Source organism: Scomber japonicus, chromosome 8 (assembly GCF_027409825.1).
Source record: "Scomber japonicus isolate fScoJap1 chromosome 8, fScoJap1.pri, whole genome shotgun sequence".
NCBI lineage: Eukaryota > Metazoa > Chordata > Actinopteri > Scombriformes > Scombridae > Scomber > Scomber japonicus.
This window is the reverse complement of record NC_070585.1, coordinates 20,555,190-20,579,248: the sequence shown is the minus strand read 5'-3', so window position 1 is coordinate 20,579,248 and position 24,059 is coordinate 20,555,190. Positions and strand designations below refer to the sequence as shown.

The following is a 24,059-nucleotide window of genomic DNA, read 5'->3' as shown; positions in this document are numbered from 1 at the left end:
CTAAAATGACAGAAGCTGAGAATTGAAATTTGTAGGAACAATTGTAACCTGTGCAAATGATTGTTTGTTTAGATGCCAAATCCTGCAAACTTTAAGCTGCCATAATCATGACATTAATGTAAATTACAATCATGAAAATAGTTAGAAGTGTCCATCCACATATAAAAGTAAATTACAAAAAGGAAGCATATAAAACAACTCTGTGGGAGATTTTGATGTCACTATGGTGGTACATTGGTGTCATCAACATCTGCACAAACAAAGGTGTGTGTCAAGTCAGACTATTTCTCAACATCCTTAAGTCTTTCTTTTAACTCAGTTAAGGTAATTATTACCTTTGAAACTCTCACTGAGTCACTGGAACTCAAACTCTACAGCCAGGACCAGTCATATTGAACTCAAAGGATTGCTATGCGTTACAGGGAAAACGCAGAGATTCACTTTTGAAAAGGGTATGGTTTTAATGTTTATCATGCATGTTAGTTAAGTTTATTGCCAGTGATTAATGAGTAACTTGGGGAACTAAAAGGAGAGGGCGTGGAGGTCTTCTTATAGAGAAGTGAAGTGACGCTTGCTAGCTGAATTATGGCTCAGCTGACTTCTCATGGGCACGTATAGTTTGCTTAATTTCAGATTTAATCATTTCAAGGACATCACAATGGTAAGTGTCAGTTATGTATTTGGACGAATGAATGTGACTTATGATAACTTATGTGCTATTTCTTCAAGGTGAATGCAAATGAAAAAGTTGTTTTTCCCATTGTAACATTTCAGCTGATGACCACTTGACCGACACAGATAGTACAGTATATTTCCTCTTGTTGCCATGAACTCCATTAGAAGCCTGTCTTTCTTAACCATCTGTCTGTGTATGCAGCTATCACTGTGTCTTCTGAGATCAAGTAAGATTTTTTTGACCAATTTAATGATTTTAAAGAAATTATTGATTCTTTTGATACCATAATTTCTTCCCACTAGGCTTATTTCTCTGTAATATTTTTTAAAATTTAAAATGAAAACCTTATGAGTACGGTTTAGAACCTGCTCTATGTGTAAAGTGCTTTGAGATGACTTTGTTGTGATTTGGTGCTATACAAATAAAGATTGATTGATTGATTGATTTCATATTTCAGGGTTTATAAACTGTAGCTCTTCAATCCCCATCTATTTATTGCTTTTTTCCTCATGTGTCAGCCTCTACCAGTACCAGCTTGTGGGGTAAGAAACTGCATTTCGAAGGTCGTCCGTGTATGTGGCAGCTACTGCCAGGTGCTGTGGTGCCAGCACTCAAGGAGCTGAGTGTATGTGTGCTTTTACGCCGCAGCCATGCAACAAGATGGACAGGTTTTGTCTACAAAGCTCCAAGGGGCAGAAACATAGAGCTGGGACTTGGGGGAGCAAGTGCAGACCTGTCAGTATGGCTCTTTGGGGAAGTATTTCCCATGAAAACTGAACTGAAATTGAAGGAATGGCACTCCGTCTGTCTTACCTGGTCTGGTCAAGCCCAGAGACTACGGGTCTATATTAATGGAAGCATCAAGCTCGAGGCCGCTGTGAATCCCATCTTACCCAAGCAATTGGCCCAAAACGGCACTCTTACTCTAGGTATATCTCACTATGTTGATGGAAATGGTATAGTGAAACGAGAGAATGGGAAGGACCTGCTTGGTGACATTGGTCTGTTCAGGATGTGGTCTAGAGAATGGAGCACCGAGGAGCTGGGGAGGCAGAGCTGTGCTGATGGAGATGTGTTGAGCTGGGACCTGCAGCAGTGGAAATATGACTGCCCTCCTAAGCCTGACATCAGCTTCCATTGTGGTGAATATGGCTGATTTCTATTGCATTTCATGGTCATCCACTTTGAGTTGTCTAGGTAACAAAATTGAATTACTCCCAGGGTTTCCTCACCCCTTCACATAACAAAGCAATCTACTGTACTGTAGGTAAGACTTGAATGAGTGGGCAGAGTTTCAAGGTCAAAGAAAACATAATCCCCACATTCCTGAATTCACTAGTTACTCGTCTATAAGCCCATTGATAGGTCATGCATCCTTCACTGGAAAGTTGTATATTTTATCAGCATCTGACAGCATGTTTTGATTTATTTGATCAATTTCTTTGTTTTTTTTTCTTTGTTTTTTCAGCATGGTCACTCTACAAAATCAAAATGTTGACATCCATTGTTCACTCCACTAAGCCTGGAAATTGTTCAATGTCACTGGAGAAAATTACAAGAAACTGGGTATGAAGTACTTGAATATGTGTTGAATATGTCAGTAGAGTTTGTCAAGCAGTGAGGTGGAGAAAACAGTCAACAGATTTGCCATTAAAAATCATTTTGTTGCCATCTCTTGTCAGCTGGAGAGCATTTTCCCTCGCAACATTTCTGTCCGTAACATCTACGTGTCATCCCAGAGGTAACACAACTTTATTTAGGAAAATACTCCTCCCCATGTGTGCATTGATTGTGATTGACAGGGCGGGTTGGTGCATGCATTATATGCCTAAATGTATATTTCAATCAGCAATCCCTCTGTTATCTGTGTTCCCGTACAGCCACACCTGCTATGTGGTTAATAATTCTGCTGCTCAACACGTGCAACAACCTCAGGTACATCACCTTTAAGAGTTTGATTTTCCATGTAAAAACACAGCAATATCCTCAAAAGTTGGCTAATTAGAGAACAGACAGGCTTTTAAATTGAGACGATGTTGTTTTCCAAGGAAATGAATGATGTACATGAGCATTCAGTTCAGCTCAGAGGCAAGACAACTGCAAATTGTATTAAAAACAAATAGTTGTAAGTAAAATCATACAACCTTCTGATACAGATATTTTAAAAATGTGTTTCCAGGAATCAAGAGCATTATCAAACTTGTCCTGTGACAAATGGTAAGATGAAGTAGAGACATTGATATGAAAAGGATCATAATGTACATGAAGGCTGTACTATGCATGAAGTAAGCTTACAGTTCACATGTGTGTAGAATTATATAGTCTTTGTGGTTTCATCCCAGTTTCAGTTGTGAAGTTCATGTGGATGTGGATCCTGCTGCCAGTGTGGAAGTAGTTCAGGTGAACATTGCTGCCTTGCTGAGTTCGACATTTTCTTATGACTTCCTCAATGTCTCGGCAGATCCTAATAGCATCAGCATACTACCTGTGGGTAGGTATAGTCTGTATAATATAAATACATATATAGTAGATGCATTGTTGTGTGTAAATTGAAGTACTGGATCAGTCTAAGAATAATTGTACTTTTAATGAGACATGAATTTGACCTTTTTATCTGAAGTGTATTTCCATCTTTATGTAACACTTGATTTTATAGACACAAAGCTGACTCTAGGTTTGTATGGAAATGTTCATTTGAGATTTGAACATTAGCAAATCAATTTCAGTGATTCAATTTACGGTGCACTTTCACTAAGATTGTTAACTAACACTAATCAAAACAGGTGGAATTATTTCTGGCCCCAGCAGAAATACATTAGAGCCAGAGAGCAAATTTCTGTTTGCTACAAACAAATTGATGACTACTGCTTTTGATTAATTTCATTTCCATAATTCTATTTCTGTCAAACGTCATGCTATTTTTAATGTAAATGTTTCTTTTTAATTTAATTTAATTTAATTAATAATGTTTTGTCTTTTATTCAGATTCATTCTCTTTACAAACAGAACCACCACCAACTGTCAGTACTGGTCTTCCTTCATCAGGTAAGCAAGCAAGACGAAATGAAACCGTGATACAACATAGAATAATGTTGCCATTAACCAGCTGGTTCATCTACAATGATATTTTATATTGTCGCAGCTGAGTCTGCAAGAAAACCTGTGCTGTTGTATTTTGGTGTTTTAAACTATTTAATTTCACAGAAATGAGTCCAACTCAAGGTCTGCCAGCTCGACCCGCTAATGTGTCAACAACAGAAGAGCCTTTAGATCTTAATGAAACAGCTGGTCAGTTAATAACTTAGATGAACCACTCTACTGGTCCATCTTCCTCTATCTTGTGTCCTCTTTTGTACACTTCTGTTTCAGATCTTTACTGTCCAACAAAAGGAAAAACTTTTGGCAGCTAATAAAATTATAAGATAATAGAATAGATATGCAATGCAGGATACAATAAACTTGAACCAGCTGCACTTAATTATCAGAAACCAATGCCCCTGACCAGAAAAAAACCTTAAAGAGAGGATTGTCTAGATTTGTTATGATGGATATCTTTTTGTGTGATTTGTCCACTAAACATATCTTGATGATGATTTTACTCACTACCTTGACAATGCTGCCAAATTTATTCCTGTGTTGAACATTTAAAATCCCACGCCAACAAATCAGGTAGAAGGTAGGTCTGAATTATGGATTTGTATAATAACACCAGTTGAACTTTTATTTCTGCAGAAATTTCAGTTTTTGTTGCCCTTTCTTGGATATTGCCTCACTGTTGATGTCAAAGGCTTGTCAATTTAAGTACCAAGATACTAGCTCTTCACTGTTTCTACCTGTAGACAATGGTCTGAGAAGGCAGAAGTGATGTTTTTTTTAAGTCAAATACCACATATTTGGTTTTAGAAATATTCAGGCTCAGAAATTGACCAAAGGCCCATGGGATGACTCGATTCCTTGAAGCAGACTAACAACAACTCTGGCATCTGCAAATTTAAGAATATATATATAGTAATTGGTAAATAGAATAAACAGTAGTGGGACATTACAGAAGTCAGTGAAGAGAGTGTAGGGTCAAATACTGCACCATTTCTTGGTTCATCTTCTCCTTCTTGGATAATTTGATTCAGAGTTCATTTTAAATTTTGCCCGTATATTGAAATAAACATATGAAGATGTATTGTTGCTCTATCTGTATTTTATGTCCCTGCAGTTGGAGCAGATACATTCTTCAGAGTTAATTTGATTTTGAATATGACTGGCACCTCTGCAAAACCAGCACAAGTAATTGAGAAATGGGTAAGAGACTCTCACAAATGTATTCCACAGCTCTTTTTACTCAACTTTATTGTTTACACTGAATTCTCTTCTGGCGAAAGGTGAAAGAAAAGCTGGAAGTGAATGGCACCATTGTACTGAATCTCATCATAACGGAGAATCTTGGAAAGTGGGTTTGGTGGGATTTATTTGTTGTTACATAACTAGCATCTTGTTCATTACTCATATGATAGCTGTGATTGAGTCAGTATTGACCTGTAATATTTTATAGGTACATGGAACAATATAATGGACCAATGGTGAGTGTTCAATTCATTTTAGCAGCAAGAAATTAAAAATCATAATCGTGTGATTCATTCTACAGTTTGTGGTATTTGAAATGACTATTCTAAGCATAATAACCTATTTAATATTTCACTGTAATTACAATGCAATTAAAAAAACATACTTCTCTGTTTTCCTTTCTTTTAGCTTTTCCGTGGACAGCACAAACTGTATGTGACTATGTATAAGGATATTCTGAAATCTACCACACAGCTAACACAGCTCAATGTGCAATTAATTCAGAATTTTCAAACCAGTGTGTGTTGTTGCTCCTACTAATTGAGTATTTCATCAACAGATATAGCAGTTCCTTCCATGTTCAGGAATACAGTATCAACAGTATTGCAGAAATTCAAAATTACATTAATGCTTCCTTGATGACAAAGTATGAAAATGGCTCCATTATTATTGAAACTTTGAATGTGGGGATCAAGCACTTAGGTAAGGCAACTTTCCTGACTGAAACAAGGACAAAAACAAATGATCAGCTGTGGAAACTAATCTTGTTAAGTTGTCAACATTTTTCTCTCAGCCCTACAAAACTGTTTCGAAGAAACTACTTCAACAATCTATGGACAATATATTTGGCCTGAAGCATTTCCTCAAGTCAACCAAGAAATGCTATGCATTGAGCCAGGGCTCAACTCAGACAAAGCCTACAGGCTTTGGTAAGATATCAACTATCATTTATGCAGTGAATTGAATACTTAGCCAGGGACAGAATGACAGATTGTTAAATTCTGTCTTAAACATGTGCCAAAAATGATTCAAAACAGTTAGTATGACACTTACTGTTATAAGCATATCATGTACTACAATAAGGTTTGATATATTGTTGAGATAATGGAGTGGGTAATGTCATTTAAACGATAAAGCACATTTGGTTCATTTAAAAGTTTATTCCCACCATCCAGAGGCTGAATCATTTGAACCAACATTCATTTTAGTGATAAAATATCTGTGCAGATTATTTTGTATATTGCTCTATTTAGATCCTGTTCGCTTCTGTTTCCATAGAGACAGTTCAACCAAGACAAGAAAATTCCCTCAATTACAATGTCCTGTTGCATGCACCCCCCCTCCCTCCGCAACTCTGCGCACAAGCTCTGAACCCACACATATAATGCTGATGGATCCCTGCCAGTCTGCAGCTCAGACAAAAATCAATTTCCGATAAGTGAATTATTAGTGTAATGAAGGGCTCCAATCTCCTTTAATTCATCTCTGCCAAATTTGAAATTTATATCATTCAAGGGACAACAACTGAGTAATAGGGGTAATCACTTTTATGGCCCTTTAATGGAACACTGGGTTGATTATTATTAAGGCTCAAATATGATGATTAGCAGTGAGCAGGTGTTTTTTAAATTATTTTATCACTCTTTGTCTTGAACTGACAATAATCAGTGAAAGGGCAAGCTAAGCATTAATAAGAGAGAAATATATACTGTAGTCTTCTTTCTCTGTTATTTTTGGCTCTTGCTGATTCTCTTCTCTCCTCAGTAAGTTAGATATTGAAACTGACACAACCAGCTGGGCTGATCCTGATATGTCAAACTGCCACCCACTTGACGTGACCATATCAGACCTTGGCAATATCACTGTCACCACTGGTAAGAGGATTAGTCAAGTCAACAGTTATAAATAACAACAATAAATTAAATTCCAAAATAATCATTTGCCAAAGCTCTTGAAGTAAAACTTTTTTCCTTTCTTGTTTATTTTTTCCCTTTGAATCTAAATAGAATCACAGCAAAAAAACAAACAAAACGCACCAGAAACTAACTAAACTGTTATTGATTTCCAGGTAACGCGGCTGAGATAGTGCACATGATTGACAAACTTGTAGATGATCAGTTAGTTGACACTGACAAACTCTCATCCTCCGAGCTGGATATAGTAGTGGAGAAGCTCAATCAAGTGGTCGATATCAGCGTCATTAAACCTGCTCTTGGTACCAATATTGTCAATATTGTTGCTGATATCCTGCTATCCAAAACTGACGTCAATCCAGTGGCTAACATGTAAGAGGGGAGGGAAAAGTATCTGGTTATGAATCTAACATTTAGTCTTGATTTTCTCATTAATCTATCTCTCGTTTGTCCTTTGCAAAAGTGTCCTTAATCTGACAGATAGGATGGGGAACAATATGAAATTCCAAGGTGAATCTGCAAGCTTGACAGCACCCTCACTGGCCCTATCCATGATCAATGTGGACCAAAGTGAATTCAGTGGCCTCACATTTGGTGTGTCCTCCATTTCTTCAAACCTGATCCCAAAGGTGAGACTCTCTGAGAGCTATGCAATCATAGGGGCAGTACATTTTACTTACAAGCTGCTTTTGTGAGCTTCAAAGGTGAGATATCCACAAGAAAGAAAGGGACTGTTCATGTTTTCTTGACTCAGAAACTGGTTCCATCCGGCTGCCTCGGGCCAATGTGTGTTACATTTATGTCCTTGAGAAACCAGGAAATGAAGGAAAAGGTGTTAATAAACAGACATTGTGGCCTCAAGCATTCATGGCACATTTAACTTGACTCGACTAACACACAATCTGTAGGTTGCTCTTCTAGGCTATGAGATATTTACACTACCCTGTGCATTAGTATAATTATTATTTTTGTTTTTCAGATTTTTGTCAACCAGAGTTTTATAAGTGGACCAATCAATGAAACAAATGCAACTATTTCTCTGCCGTCTACTCTCAACGAATTCTTTCCAGAAGGAAACAAAACCCGTGTGCAGTTTCAGTTCTATGGAACAGACGACCTTTTCCAGGTATATTCATGAGAGTCTTGATCATCTTGCTCTTTTATTGTCTTTCTCGTTTTTATAGTTGGTCTTCCTATTCCCCTTTAACGTTCTCTTCTTTTCACAGATAGATAGAAGACAATACCTTATGTAGACCACATAATGCTAATAGAAGTGATATTTTAAAGTGATAGTTTTTTGGAGGTAAAAAATCACTTTGTACATTGCCAGGCAACCAGTGGAGTCTCCAGGAAGTCATTGCATTGGGCCAAGAAACAGTTACGCATAACTCCCCCAATAAAACCACAACTGACATTTTTACCCTTTAATTAAGCAAACAAAATGTAAGATAACATTTTTGTGAGTGTCAGAGATGCTGTCAGGAAGCTTTTGTTTCTGGTTGAACCTGATTAGCGTATTCCCCCTTTTTTCCAGTCTTTGTGTTAAACTAAATTAACTGGCAGTAGTCTTATATTTGAAAGAAATAATATTAGAGTGGTGTTGAATTTCTCTCTATTCTAATTCCAACTTCTTTCTGACAAACTACGCTCTTAACAGACAACAACAAAGCACATATGGTATTAAAATAAATGTATTTCATTAAAACATTAGTGTATTCCACTATTTAGAGATTAAATAATCAATAGCTTAGGTATGTGAAATCTGCACAAATCTGTTTGTGGTATTTAATAAAATTTCTCTTTCACTGTCCTACTGTGATTTAGTTCTACCTGTTCATGGCACAACTGTTTACCTTTCAACAGGACCCACTCGCAACCAATGCAACACATTGCAGCTTGACACTGATTTCTTCTATAGTGTCTGCCAGCATCAATGATAGTTTTGTTAACAACCTGAAGGATCCAGTGGTGGTGACTCTCAGACATCGAAAGCTCAAACAGGTGAGAAATTATTATTAATTATTATTAATTCGTCAGTAAGAAGAAAAGTTTTAAATTTTACCTTTGTCACTTTCCTGTTTTCACAGCCAGATGACAAAGTCCAGTGTATGTTTTGGGATTTCCAGACCAATGGTGAGTTAGTTATTTATTATATTTGGGAATCAGTGTGGTCATTAAATGCCTCCTAAATGCAGGAAGTCGTGTGTCTCCTGATAAGCAGCTTTAATCAAATGTTGTTTGTTTAATCAAATGTTGTGTGTGTGTCAGGTGGACAGGGTGGTTGGAACAGCAGAGGTTGTGAAACCCTGAGTATTTCTTCCTGTCAAACCAGCTGTCGCTGTAATCACCTCACACACTTCGCAGTGCTCCTGGTGAGTCATTGGTCTGCGTTTTATAAATCAAAGTGAGGAAGAGCTTCCCATGAGAACCAACATACTGTATGCAATCTGGTCAGCTGCTGACTGCCTGCGTATTTTTCTGCCACTGATGTAGGAAGCTGATGTTAAAGCCACAATGTGTACAAAATTGTATGTCATTACAGCATTTTTCAAATCACTCCGATGACACACATTTCAGGAGTTAGCATTGCTGCCTGTCATAGTGCATAGTTTGATACTACCACAGGAGGTCACCAAAGATGGGCACATACCAGCTTTAAATATAAATTGTGCTCTGTTGTGTTTCAGGATGTGTCCAGAGACCCTATCAGTGAGGTTGACAGTCAGATTCTGACAGTAATCTCTTATCTTGGTTGTGGTATATCCTCCATCTTTCTGGGCATCACTCTTCTCACCTACCTGGCTTTTGAGTAAGACTTTTGTGCTGACACTAATATACCGATCACTTACTTAATGTATTTAGTGCAATAGTGAGCAATGACTATTAGGGGGCTGGAGACAGAAAATGTGTGAGTGGACTGTATAGTACCTCAACACAAGGATACTTCATGGCAGCTTGTGTTATTTAATCATAAATAACATACAGTTTGTCTGGTTTCTTAAAAAATCCTGTTATTCTGTTCAAATTAGCAGATGGGAGTTTAGGAATGAATATAACATTTTCAATACATGTATGTTTTTAAAAAAACCTTAATTTATTTGAACCTTTATTTATTCAACTGTAATTATTTATTTATATTTATCTCCCACTTTAGAAAGCTGCGGCAGGACTACCCATCTAAAATACTTATCAACCTGTCATTTGCTCTGCTGGGAATGAGCATGCTATTCCTCCTAGACTCCTGGCTCTCATCCTTCTCCAACTACGGTCTGTGCATCGCCACTGCAGCAACACTCCACTACTTCCTGCTGGCCTCCTTCACCTGGATGGGCCTGGAGGCCGTGCACATGTATCTTGCCTTAGTCAAGGTCTTCAACATCTATATCCCCTCGTATATCCTAAAGTTCTGTGCTATAGGATGGGGTAAGAAGGAGCTTGAAGTTGTCCAAAGTTTTGAGTGGTTGGGTTCAAGCAATTCAATGTGAATGAAAGGTTGAAGCAAGGTATAGACAATTAGCTCTGTGAGATTGTGGCATGCTAAAAACGTCACAATGACAATCCTGATATGCTAATCTTTCCGATCTTAGTTTACTAATTAGAAGTGAACACAGAGTACAGGTGAGGTTGATGAAAATCTCATTAGTTTTGCAAGTACTTGGACATGAAGCAAAGTATTGAAAAAAATAAAATTTAGACCTGATAATGGCGCTACAAAGTTTTCAATTTGAATGTCTGTAGTATGTTTCATGGCAATCCATCTAAAAGCTGTTTGAAAGATTTCAGTCTTGACCTTTGTATTGTACATACATTTATTTTGTTGATTCTGATCTGGGGTTGTTTGCAGTGGATAAACAGAATAAACAGAAAAGTTTTGTGTCCTCACAGGTATTCCTCTGGTCATAGTCAGCCTGGTGCTGGCCATAGATAAAGATGCCTATGGCAGCATTGTGCCTGAAGAGGCTTCAGTGGCGCTTAAGTCCACTGACGCATTGTAAGTACTCCAGCACTGGGCTATGATTGAATGTTTCTGTTTCAGGAGTATCAAGTTTAAATGATGTGCTAATATATGTAAGACATGAGTGCTTGATAAAAGTTATGAAATGATAAATGTGAGAGTACATTGCAAAACCCAAACAGGAAAAAGAATCAACAGCCATTTTCTTAGACAAAGGAAAAAATGTAGTTGCTGACATTTATCTTAAATCCAACTTTAAATTACATGATGACCAACTCTCTCCCTCCCTCCTGCTATCTCCCAGCTGCTGGCTGCAGAATGACATCTTCTTCTACGTGACGGTGGTGGCATTTGTTCTTCTGATCCTGTTATGCAACCTCTCTGTGTTTATTGTGGTGCTGATCCAGATCAGAAAGATGCAGGCCAATAAGCCATCAGTAAACAGCCGCAGCTCTCTGAATGACTTGAGGGCAGTGGCCAGTCTCACTGTCCTGTTAGGACTGACGTGGACACTGGCTTTTTTTTCATTTGGGCCAGCCAGAGTGGTCCTGATGTACCTGTTCTCCATCTTGAACACATTGCAGGGTAAGGATGAGCTGCAGCTGGTGATAAGATATTAGTCATATAACAAAGTCTAAATTTCAACAAATCAGTCAGTATTTATATGATTTACATGTATGGACTCTGCATATATTTTTATATGTTTCTTCCTTTTATCACAAAGCATTTTTAGAGTTTGTCCCCTTGGTTTTCTATGGCTTTCCTTTAGGTTTTTTGAGCAGTAGAGCAAATGTCGCCCTGCATAATAGTAGTAGTAGCTTTATTGTCAGTATTTTGAGGGTCAGATAACAATATAATATATATGAAAAACAATTTAAGACATAAATAACATATTAATAATCTATAAGGGCAATAAAGTACAATATGCAATATAAAAAGGTGCAAACACAGCAAACAGCAGCAATGCTTGTTGTAACATTAGGCCATATGTAAACCATAGAAACAATTTAAGGCACACAGTTATATTTTTACACAAAAATAGTTTGATTTGTAGTCCTCCAGTGACTGTGTGTGGATGAGTGGGATAAGGGGATCAGGCCATGTCCATTAGTTAAACAGCTTGAGGGAAGAAGCTATATTTCAGTCTTGACACTTTTAAGAATGTAATTAAAGTTAATATACTTACAAATATATCAGTGAAATAAAACCAACTACAGAGAATAATAATAGAAAAAACTAACCAAAACAAAAACACTGCTATGTGTACATCATGTTGCATCATCACAGAATCTGAAGTGATGAAATAACTGAGCAGTGTGTCTACTACTGTATCTCTGCTCTTGTGTTCCAGGGTTCTTTGTTTTTTTGTTCCACTGTCTAATGAAGGAGACTGTGAGGAAACAATGGAGAATCCACCTTTGCTGCGGACGTTCCAGACTCAGTGACTACTCAGGTGTGTAGTAAAGGGATAGCAGTGTATATTGTTGTATATCAGCCAGTTGGTTGATGGGATACATTTTCAAACTACATAATATAGTCTTTTCTCTTTGTTGTTCTTTGTGTTTAGACTGGAGCCACTCTGGGACTGGGGGTGGCCGCTGCAAAAAGAACAATCTTGTTAACTCTGACTCAGTCGCTTCCACTATCAGAAAGGTCTCTGACTCCTCTACAGGATCCAGACCAAACCACCACTAGGGGGCATGAGCAGGTCTCTTCATCTGCCATGCAATATGCTATTCATTGTCCTGACAACACTGATAACAGTAAGGTTGAAAGAAGAAATTGGAGCAGAGCACATTATATATACATGTTTATAAGCTTAAAAGACTTAAAAATACCTTCATAGTTTACATTAAAAGATAAAATATTCATGCTCACTCTGGCTGCTTTCATTGTTAAGTTGGATAAAAAGCATCTTTTCTGTTTGTTAAACTTTTGTTCAAAGCAAACCAGTTAACATACAGTTGAAGAGGGGTACGTTAAGAGATTTCCATGTAAATGTATGTCATTAAAATATGATGTATTCTATAATGAAATATTAAGGTGATTTATCAATGTCCAATAATTGTATTCAAGCAGATGAGAAATTTCTGCAGATTGTGAGATATGAAACTATCTCCCTCTTCTACAATTTCTACTGCTTCTGCTTTTTCCTTTGAAAATGTCTTTATCGACTTATCATTCAGTGATAATATTAACAATAAATCATTTTCATGCTAGTTTTGTAGAAAATGTTTTTGTGTGTGATGTTATGTTTCCAACATTATGTTTGTCTTTGACACTGAAAGTTGATTCAGTTAATCCTATTTATTATTCTATTCTATTATTCTAAGTCTATTCAGTCATTGATAAAACTAAGTCCATTTAGTAGCTTTTGTAGTATTTAGGTACCTTGTACCAGAAACTATTTTTGTCTGTGTAAAATATGTATTCCTCCCACTCCTAAACCTGTTCGTGCCTTACGTTTTCTCTGCATACGTCAAAATTGTGACACCTCCTTTATTCAGGAGCATGTGTGTTTTTTATGGAGCTTAATAAAAGACTTACACTGAGTGAGTGGGAACACTTTGGGAACCAATGGTATATACGGCATATTGGGATCTAATGATAAAATACAATAAATGTAAACTTATTAAATTACCAGATTAGTTTCTGCATTCACACTATGTTACTATATGTAAATGTTTAATTATACAAAAGAAAAAAATGCACCTACTATATATTGCCTGTATGTTGGGCTTAACAGAAAAAAAGGTCTGCCAAAACCACTTCACCACTCGATAGAGGATGGACCTGCAGAAACATAGAAACATCAGTGGTGACTAGGGGAACGACAAGTCAACAACAGAACGAGAAAGATCATACCATGGGTTCTTCAGATATGTATGTCCATTTAAAATGTTGTTCCATCATCATAGATGTTTGGTTTTTTTAATCTAATATGAATCCCACCAGAGTTTCTGTATAACTGTGTTTAACTTTTTGACATGTGACGAAGGAATGTTTTAATAAGGTGCTGTTTAGTTTCTGGATGAACTTGCTGGATGACATTCTGTTCATAGCTGTCTACGTACAAGAAGCATCACACGCCCTGACAGTGCCTCACATCAAGGATCAGTGAGCGAAATGTTTTTGTCTGTAGAGGAAAAGAAGAAGAAAGTAAAGACGTGACATTGGTTCTTCAGATCAGAAACTCTCATGTTTTAACTGAAACCAAGCAACATTTTTTCCAACAATTTTGGCTGCTGCTCATGCAGGTAGACATCTTTGGTCAATCATCAGGTCAGGTAAGAGAAGCAAATGACTTAAAAGCCATAAGTGACAAAATTAGGCACTCAATAATTTATGCATATTATTGAGTGCCTAATTGTGTTTTTTTAAATTAGCATTATGTGATGGATAAAATCTGATTATTTACACTTCACTCCTCCAGAGATACATGTAATATTTTCCATATGAAAGGCCACAGTCACTATGCTATTACATACAAAATCATTTCATTTCATTTAGCCTTTTTTCATTTTAAATATCCACCATATTGACATTTCTCCATCCACCTGGTATGTAGGTCACCTCAAGCTTAAACTACTTTCACCAAACAGATAGTTTAATGTGATTATGTTCTTTTGTTGGAATAGAAATGTTTGTTTAAAACTTTAAAACGCTTACTATTAGTCAATTAAAAATATCAACTTCTCATTAACTATTTTGTATAGCAGTGAACCATACATTAAGTTTAAGGTATTACTTTTAGTTTTATGTCAAACTTTTTTTGGTTGCAATACAGACAAAGTAACTGCAATAATGATAATGAAAATTAGAGTAAATCCAGTCTTGCACATATTTAATTAAATTTTTTATTTATTCTATAATTTATTCTCTTTAACAGCAATCAAGAGAATATACTCTCATGTTTTAGATAGATTGAAAACCACATATTTTTGTTCATTGATTCTTTTCACAATTAAGTTTTAAGTGATGAAATATCAAATATGTTGTTTGCGTCTTGTGGATTAATTCGAGATTAGTTGCAAAGATTATTACACTTGTATTTTATTTTATTTAATCTTCTATTTAAACAAACAGTCTTATTGAGAACTGTCTTTCAAAGGAGACCTGTGTACACAGTTTAGCATGGATAATTCATAGACACATGTTAAACATTATTTTCAGAAAAAGAAGAGCAATTTCAAGTGAGACTGCAAAGACTAAAGTACAGCCTTTTAAAATCTTCAAGTGAAATTACAGAGTGTAATTTAACATTTTTTGCAACTCACTGGTGTTTAATCTGAGTATTTTTTTAAATGATCCTGTTTTATCTCTTTTCTCAGTCATAGCTGGTACATGGAAGACAGAACAGACAGTCCGATAGCTGTGAAGGTGGAGGATCAGTGTGTCATCCTGACTTACTTCCGGGGGGACATTGGCAGCATGGTGGATGCTCATTTCAGCCGTGCTCTCAGCAAAGGAAGCAAGACCAAGGCTCCAGCAATGAAGGCAAAGAAAATCCGCAAATCTATTAAATTGGGTAAGTGCACATAATTAACAGTGTATGTCTTACATGAGTTCAAACAGGACACCCAGCCCCATTTGTTCTCATGGTTTTGCTCTTCCTTTCTCCCCTGCAGAGGAAAGCAGTTCCTGTCAGGGAAATGCTGCCGACTCTTACTCAGAGTCACAGGTCCCTCCTGTATCAGGTCGTCACCTGACATTCAGCCCTGCAGGTGATGCTCCTAGCCCATGGCACTCCTTCCAAGCCAGGACAGGAGAAGCCCCGGGGTTGTCATCCATCACATACTCCCTGTCCCCAGACAGGTTGAGTGTTACTGGTCAACAGTATGCCACCTCCCTGCTCAACCTACTGCATAGCGACAGAAGTGAGATGGGACCCAGCATGGTCTCCACCTCCAAGCCAGACCTTCTTCCCAGCTGGACGGTGCCTCAAGGGTTTAGAGACTCTGTTGATCCCGCTGCAGGCTTTGATGCTGGTAAGCATTCAGCTGTAATACAGTATCTTCCAACACTGACAATAACTGCTCCTTAGATGAAGAAATTAATAGCAATTTGGAATAAGGTCCCTTAAATCCTGAATGGTTTGACAAAGGAACAAATCATGAACTTTATAAACAACTTTGCATCAATAATCCTATTGTAGATACTAATGACTGAATTAAAAAAACAAAAACATACAGTTAGATACTAAGCTAATAGAAGGTATCTAACAATTAGCTGGAAACTGTCAATCTGGAGTACTTGATGGTCTAACAAAAACATTTTCAGTTGCATTCTGATAAATGCATATTCTGGCATTTTTGCATCTTGATGCATTCTGAGAACTAAAAGAAAATTTAATTTATGGAGTACCAATTTAAACCACCAGCTAAGCAGCACATAACAAATAATTAACCATTACTCGCTTATTATTTACATAATTGTTTCTATTGTTGTGACAACATTGTGTGAAAAGTACACATTACCAATGATGTAGCAACAGAGTCTCTACTGCACAGCACCAATATAGCAATATAGAGACAGAAAAAGATTTATAATAATCATGCTCAAAACACATTCATATTCATAACCATTTGTGGTAATCATGACACAATGATGCATTCTGGGTAAGAAGTCAGCATGATGCAACACTTCACATGAAGGCACACATAAATACTAAGCAATTATGTACCATTTGGCATCGGATGCAGAGTTAATAAGGAGTGATCCATTAAGAATGTAGTCAGGATACAGGTTTACAGTTATATAAAAGTTCATGTTTTTGAACCTGTCAATATCTAGTGTAACAATTGTTAGATATTAGTCAATTATCATGCACCTTATTCAGAGAAATGAAATGTATCACTGTTTACATTCACTTGGCATGTTTTATTGTAAACATGTTCATGTACAGAGCTTGTCAGAAATGCTCCACCTTTATCTTCTCTCTGTCAGGACGGCATCTGGACAAGAAGGACTTGTACTGGTACTGAAGACATGGTGGAGGGAGCAGCAGAGGCAGAGTTTTGTGTCAGCTGCACATATGTGGCTCTGTGAAGCCACCTTGTCATACAGGCCCCTGAGTGTCGTGCAATAATACACAGAAGTAACCGCAGCACTGTTCCATTCCTCAGTGAAATGATCTCAGTACCTTGGCATGTAATAACTGGAACAACCTCTCTAAAGGAACACCCTCTGGCAAACCTGTTCTTCAACTTTGTCATTCATTTTGCAGATCTCAGAGCACTATCTATGTTGTTGCTCCCTTTGCTGTGGAGTTGCATGAAGGGCTTTTTCTTGTGCCCTTAACCGACTGCACCAGTAAATGAACTAATGTCACAGTTGAAATGTGAGCATTGGGAGCCTCTTGAGTGTATAAACATTGATGTTAATATCTGTCTGCAGTTAACTTCGATGAGTTTGAGTCATTATGCAAATATTTGTACATATCCAAACAAACAAAAATCAAAGTGACAATTTTACATGACTTTTACATAATCTTTAAAGTATGCATTGTAGAAAATTGTAATCATAAATCAATTTAAATAAATATCTGAACAGACAAATGGAGAGCTCCAACAGAGCTCATGTTGAACTACGTTACTTGCTTCTATGATGTAAACTGCCTCAAAAGTGCAATCAGCATCAGAAAGTGAACAATAATGACACCTGATGGCCAAATTATTACCACAGAATAAATAATATATTGTACCGTAGTTTAAGTTTAAGACACACATCTTCATATAGATATTTTAGAGCGTATTTTTACTGCGAGTTATTGATTCTATGGAGAACCAAGGTGTTCACATGACATTATGAAATAAATAATCATACTGATAATGAAAGACAAAGTATGTACTGTAACCATGAAACTGTAAAATAATTCTTTCTTTTTTTATATTCAATATGCAATTACATGACATATTTTATAGTATAGTATAGAGTATTTATTTCTAAAAGGTATTTAGATTTATTTATCATATACATTATATAGATTCATATAGATTAACTGACCTTTCCTCACACTCCTCACACATTAATGGGTTAATTTATAATTGAATAGAGACGTGTTGTTGTGCAGAGTCTTTGGAGCAAAACCATTAAACCTGTGCTGTTCCACTTAGACAATCTTATCACCCAAATTAGTCTATACAAAAGCTGTTTTTTGGAGACATGTACTTTACTTAATCATCACCATCCCTTATGTTCTCAGCTCTATTCACCTGTCCACACATCCAGGGGCAAAGTAGCCTAATCAAAACTGTGGAGACTACAGTTAGTGTTTTTTAGTAGAACATAGTGAGTTTTGAGTTTGGCACTGTCAACAAAACACTGTACTCAAGGGCTTTGTGAGGTTTATTAAAGTCCTACACCTAGAGACACCTTTTTGTGAGGTGTTAATGTGGGAATTAGTCAAAAGTTGTAGTTACTTCTGACTTCAGATAAGAGTTAGAGCAAAAGTAATGCGAAAAGTTATTTTTGTAAAAGTATAGTCTAATGAAAATACAATCAAAATGTTGTTGGGCATTAAATTTAGTCTGAAAAGTAACAACAATAACAAATAAAATATGTACTACATTTTTGTGCGTTGATGAATCATGTGCGAGTTCCCTATACTATAAATCAATAAAATAAAAATAAAAATTTGTTTGTACCTTGGATCATTTCTGCTGCCTTTTACCCATTTCTACTTATACAGTAATGTCTCTGGAATTATTATTATTATTATTATTATTATAATCTGTAACACATAAGTCATCTCTGAATCAGATACAATAGCCCACCAACTTTTTTTTAATTCAACACACATAAAAACACATACATTGTGAAGGAGATGTACCACCTATAATCAGATGGAAAATAAATATAAAAACCCAACAGAAAGAGGTGGTTAGAGTCCTGAATCAATGGTGACCATCTTTCAACAAATATGTCCATTTTCAGTTGTAGTCTTGCTGTGGTTTTTTCCATGATAAAAACATTGTTTACTGTCTCTCCACTGTGTTATGCCGGGGGGCTGTGGCTTAGTAATGTCTTCAGGTTTTTATCTGTCATGTTGTCAGGAACTATACCCGTAAAGTGCTGGGTCTAAGTAAAAATGTATACCCAGAACCCATTTTTCCAGAACTCCAAAAGTTTTGGGCAGTAACAGAAAATGTGAGTAAAATCCCCCACTGCTCCACACCCCCTCCAGCACAGGCCAGATGTATATTATATTTTGAGGTGATAAATAGTTTTAAAATATCGCATTTTCATATTCCAATCAAATTCCCTCCATGCAGGGCTGTTAGAAAGTTTATATCCCACTTTAAATGTATCCTTCCACTCCTCATCTGTAATTATTATATATGTTTCCAGTTCCCATTTTTCTTTTAACATCCCTATTATCATCCTTAGATTCGTATTGTAATGCTTTATAGATTTTCGATATAGCCCCTTTTTTGTTACTTCCTCTGTGAATGCCATTAGCAGTTCCTCCAATTTGGACGATGTCTTACAAATATTCTCCCACTCCTGGTGTTTCTTCAGGTAATGTCTTAATTGTAGGAATTTGTAATGGTCATGAGCCGGTAGATTAAATTCCTGTCTAAGTTGTTCAAATGATTTCATAGTTTGTCCATTAAACACCGGTTCAATATATACCAACCCATTGTTTGCCCAATTGTTGTATCCTGAATCCATAATAGATGGTAGAAACTACTGACCATACTTTCATTGTTCCTCTGATCCAGTCATTGCCCACCTTCAGCTTTTTCCAAGCCTTTCCAGTCAGAAATGGAAGTTCAGACCTCCCCTTTCTTTTGAGCAAAGAAGTGTCTTGTATTTAATTCTCGCTCTTTTATTTTGCCATAAAAATTTCAATATGATTTTATCAATTTTTAAAAAAGCTGAGGCAGAAACTAAAATAGGCAATGACTGGAACAACAATCTTGGTAATATATTCATTCTAACCACGTCAGAGGCAAAATCTCCCATCTAGCCAAGTCATTCTTTAACTCAAATAACAATTTCCCATAGTTTGCTTCAAAGAGTTGTGATATGTTAGGAGTAATAATAATACTCAGGTATCTAAACCCTTTATCAGTCTATTTAAAATTCACCTTTTCCTTTAGTTCTGCTGGACATTCACCTGATGTCATCATAGCCACTGATTTGGCTTCATTGGTCAAATATCCTGATACTTCACCGTAGTCATTCAAGTTATTCAATAGGGCTGATATAGATGTGCCAGGTTCCCTTATAAATATTAATAAATCATCCACAAATAAAGATGTTTCATGTTCTACCCCCACCTGCCCGCTCATGTTCTATTCCCTTTATGTCCTTATTTTGTCTTATTGACTCTGCTAACGGTTAAATACTCACAGCGAATAATAATGGACTTAAACAATCTCCTTGTCTGACCCCTAAGAAAAATTCTGAGCAACAACCATTAACTCTGGTTCGTGATTTGGTGTTTTTATACAACATTTTTACCCAATCTATGAAGTTTGAATGAAACCCAAAAGCTGCTAATGTATGCTCCATTTCATCAAATACCTTTTATGCATCTAAGCTGAGCATCATGGTAGGCTGAGGCTTCATTTTACTACATGATATGAGATTTAATGTTCTCGTGATGTTGTTAGCACCCTGTCTCCCAGGAATACAACCTGTTTGGTCTGGTTTGATTAGTTTAGTTCTACATCTCTGCATTCTCTGTGCCAATATGTTTATTGATATTTTCAAGTCATTACAGAGGAGACTCACAGGTCTGTATCGGTCACATGAGGTCGGATCTTTACCATCCTTATGTAAGACCGAGATAATGGCTTCTGACCAGGTGTTTGGTGGATCTCCTGATGACAGAGCATAGTTAAAGACTTTAGATAATACTGGTGTAATCTCTTCCTGGGAACCCATCCGTACCCAGGGATTTATTGTTTTTAAGAATTTTTATGGTATTAAGTATTTCCTGTATTGAAATTGGTTTAATCATTTCAGATGCTTCTTTAGTCGATAATGTTGGTAAATTTAGTTTCTTAAGGAATGCCTGTATTTTATTTTCAATTAGATTAGACTAATCTGTACAATCGGCGTATAGATTGTTATAATCTTCTACTATCTCTGTTGGCTTAACCTTGATTAGTTTAGAAATTGGGTCTTATTTTTGAGATGATACTACTTGTTTGGGCTTTTCAGAGTTGGAATGCTAGTAATCGGCTTGCCCATCTCTTAATATCTTTGATTTACAAAACGTAGAGCTCCCTCTGCCTTATATGTTAAGAGTTCATCTAATTTATTTCTGATTTTTTTTTTATTCAAGGAGTGTGGAATTGTCTGACGTTCTTTTATGTTCTACCTCCAATTCTCTGATCTTACCCTCCAACCTTTTTTGCTGCTCTAGTCGAGCTTTTCTCAGTCTGGATGTTATTTCTATCATTTTCCCTCTTATGACTGCTTTTCCCCCCTCCACCATAATTGATGGTGATACCTCGCTGTTATCATTTATTTGAAAATATTCCTCTAAAATTTCTTCTAGTTCTTTCACTACCATCTCATCTGATAAGATTGAAACATTGAGTCTCCAATATTTAAAAAATGACTCTTCACTCAGCTCAACAGATAATGTGATAGGGGCGTGATCACTTATAGTTATGTTCTCTATACTGCAATTCAAGACCCTCCCATTAATATCCATTACTGGTAATTACATTAGTTATGGTTCATGGCTCATTTGGGGCATAAATATTTAGTATTGAGATAGCCAATTCCCCGATGGAACCCACAACCATTACATATCGTCCTTTATCATCTTTTATCATTTTCTCAGCAGATAATCAACTGATTCCTTTTAATAGTCATGGAAACACGATAACAGTATCCACATCTTGCTGCAGGCATCATCCATGGACACAAATGGAGGAATAGTTGTCTCAACATGCTAAGGGTGGATTATTGGTGATGCTGTGCTAATATTAGTTTCTTTCCATCTGGTACTTCATCAGCCATGGATGTGTTAACAAATGGAGCTATTGGGCTCTGAGCCTAAAGTGTGGGCATTGGTGGAATAGGGAACCAGCATCTGTGTGTGAGATGGGACCATATTATAGAGCAAAGAAACACCTCAACCATCATCACTGAGGAACACACACATACTGTAACACATGTATGTTGGCAGAAAATATGAACAAAAGCATATGTACACATGATGCCCACACAGTCTTTATATAGACGTCTTGTATACACAATATATGACATGTAGACGTATTTAACTAAGATAGACCTGCACAACACCAGCTTACCAATGCAAATAAGTAAGACCTGGTGCACACAAGAAATTAGGTTTTCAATTGTTCAGGCTAATGTACCCAAAAACATCATAGACAATTTTTGTGTTTGTCTACCTTGATGGCATGTCTCGATCAAAGCTAAAGCCCAACAGACATGTGCAGCAGGGATTGTTTTTTGGACCAAGCCAACTTTTGCCAAGGCTGAAAAAGTCCACATATCTGGTGTTTCCTTCCTGGGTTCCACTGTATCAGAATCCAAATTGATTTTTTTTAAAAGGTGAAGACAAAATTAGCCAACTTCAAAGGTTCGTTGGTTGGACAGGACATTCATCGCCAACTGTGGATGCCTGGCTATCACTTCTCCATATGTGATATATTTAAGTTGACTAATTTTTTCTAGAAATGTAGCGTCTTTTCTCTTTCAAAGTTTTGACACTAATTTAAGGCTTTCTTACTAATATATGGTGCCCTTTAACATGCTTTGCAGAAAGATGAGAGGGCACATAAAATTTAGCTTGGATGACTTGCAGCCTTTTAATACCTCTGTTATTCAAAAACCATCTGATATGATGTGATTGTGGAACAAAAGGCAGCATACATGATAACATAAACTGCCTCAAAGTTTTAATCATGTCACTATTTGAATGGTAATTTCACACAACATGAAACCTATTAAAAATGACATTTAAAATACTGTAGTCATTAAGACACTATAATTAACTGGCATAATTAACACAAAACAAGACTAGTTCTCCAACCGAATCCCATCACACTAGTGTCAGACTGAGCCTTTTCAAGCCCAATTCAGACAATGCTATGCTTGACAAAATAATCCAGTGATATCATCTCCCTCAGTAGCTGCTTCATAACTCTGACTCTTTAGGTATTCTGTTGGTAATTGGCCAACGTTTTCCAATTCTTGTGGTCTTTTAATAATTCATTTATCTCTGTGCTCTCAAACCTTCGCACTGCCTAAAAATTGTACTTTTGCTGCCCCCCAGTGGTTTAACCTCTCACCCTGTTGCAATGATGTACAGGTGCACTGGTACCACGAAGCACAACTCTGACCACACCAAGCCACATCCATCAGTGAAGCTGGTTGTGGCCAGAGGTGAAACAGTGAAATTATGTTTTTCTGATGTTAGAAGTGTAGTGAAATCATCTTGAGTTAAACTTTGTCTTCAAGGAAGTCACAGTTAAAATTGAACTTTACATTGTAAAATCACAGGACTGACCTTGCATTTAAAAAATGGCAATTCTGTGCACTTTCAACAAAAGATTTATGTTAAGTCAATGAGAAAGATCAGACTTTGAGGCTATATAGTCACAATAGTTTAACTGGACTATTGCTTTCTCCTTAATTAATGTATGAGTCTCAGATTTCTTGCAACACATTTCAAGGACACTGCTCCTCAGATATGCACTTAAACAATAACAAAAGGGAAATATCATCATAAGAAAGATTTGCATTATACCTGTTAAAATCAGAAAAGGGACAACAAACAAAAATAGGTATGTGCTAGAACAACTAAGCAGGAGATTATATCAACCAAAGACAGCAAAGAAAAGTTAACAAAGCACCTGGCCTGTTGACTGTTGGTGATATTAAGCACCGTCTATTTTCTATTATCAAAAACGTTGTGACACATCTATAAAAATTAAGAATCTGGCATCTAAGCTTAAAAAGGAATCTAGAAGATGAAGCCTCTAAGGGTTGGAATTTCTCTCCACTCTACAGCCTCCATGATCCTCATTCAGCTTTGTTTGAGAGAGGCTGCTCCTTTAGCATCACTCAGACGGCTTCATAGAGATTACACATTCAAAACAAAACACTTGTGACACAGTGTCCTTAAATGTCCTCAAAACTATCTTATTCCACTGTGGCAGCTGGAAAAAAGCATAATGTTATCCAG

At 36.7% G+C, this 24,059-nt stretch overlaps 1 protein-coding gene across 1 annotated transcript; it reads left to right on the top strand.

The window, feature by feature from the left end:
* The first annotated feature begins 1,250 nt into the window (after positions 1-1,250).
* adgrg4a (adhesion G protein-coupled receptor G4a) lies at positions 1,251-13,095 on the top strand. The gene is made up of 18 exons (XM_053323646.1): positions 1,251-1,818; positions 2,145-2,242; positions 2,359-2,417; positions 2,557-2,611; positions 5,053-5,120; positions 6,779-6,888; positions 7,083-7,299; positions 7,391-7,556; positions 7,907-8,053; positions 8,752-8,928; positions 9,015-9,060; positions 9,196-9,299; positions 9,615-9,736; positions 10,082-10,350; positions 10,813-10,918; positions 11,187-11,467; positions 12,234-12,335; positions 12,450-13,095. Exons 1-18 carry the CDS (start codon positions 1,251-1,253, stop codon positions 12,575-12,577), a joined length of 2,823 nt encoding a protein of 940 aa, XP_053179621.1. The 3' UTR covers positions 12,578-13,095.
* The last annotated feature ends 10,964 nt before the right edge of the window (positions 13,096-24,059 follow it).

Bases quoted from the DNA above. Each gene is read 5' to 3' on its own strand.
- adgrg4a (XM_053323646.1), top strand. From the start codon at position 1,251: ATGTGGCAGCTACTGCCAGGTGCTGTGGTGCCAGCACTCAAGGAGCTG. The intron at 7,300-7,390 runs GTAAGAGGGGAG...CCTTTGCAAAAG, and splicing joins GTCAATCCAGTGGCTAACAT to TGTCCTTAATCTGACAGATA. The intron at 12,336-12,449 runs GTGTGTAGTAAA...CTTTGTGTTTAG, and splicing joins CAGACTCAGTGACTACTCAG to ACTGGAGCCACTCTGGGACT.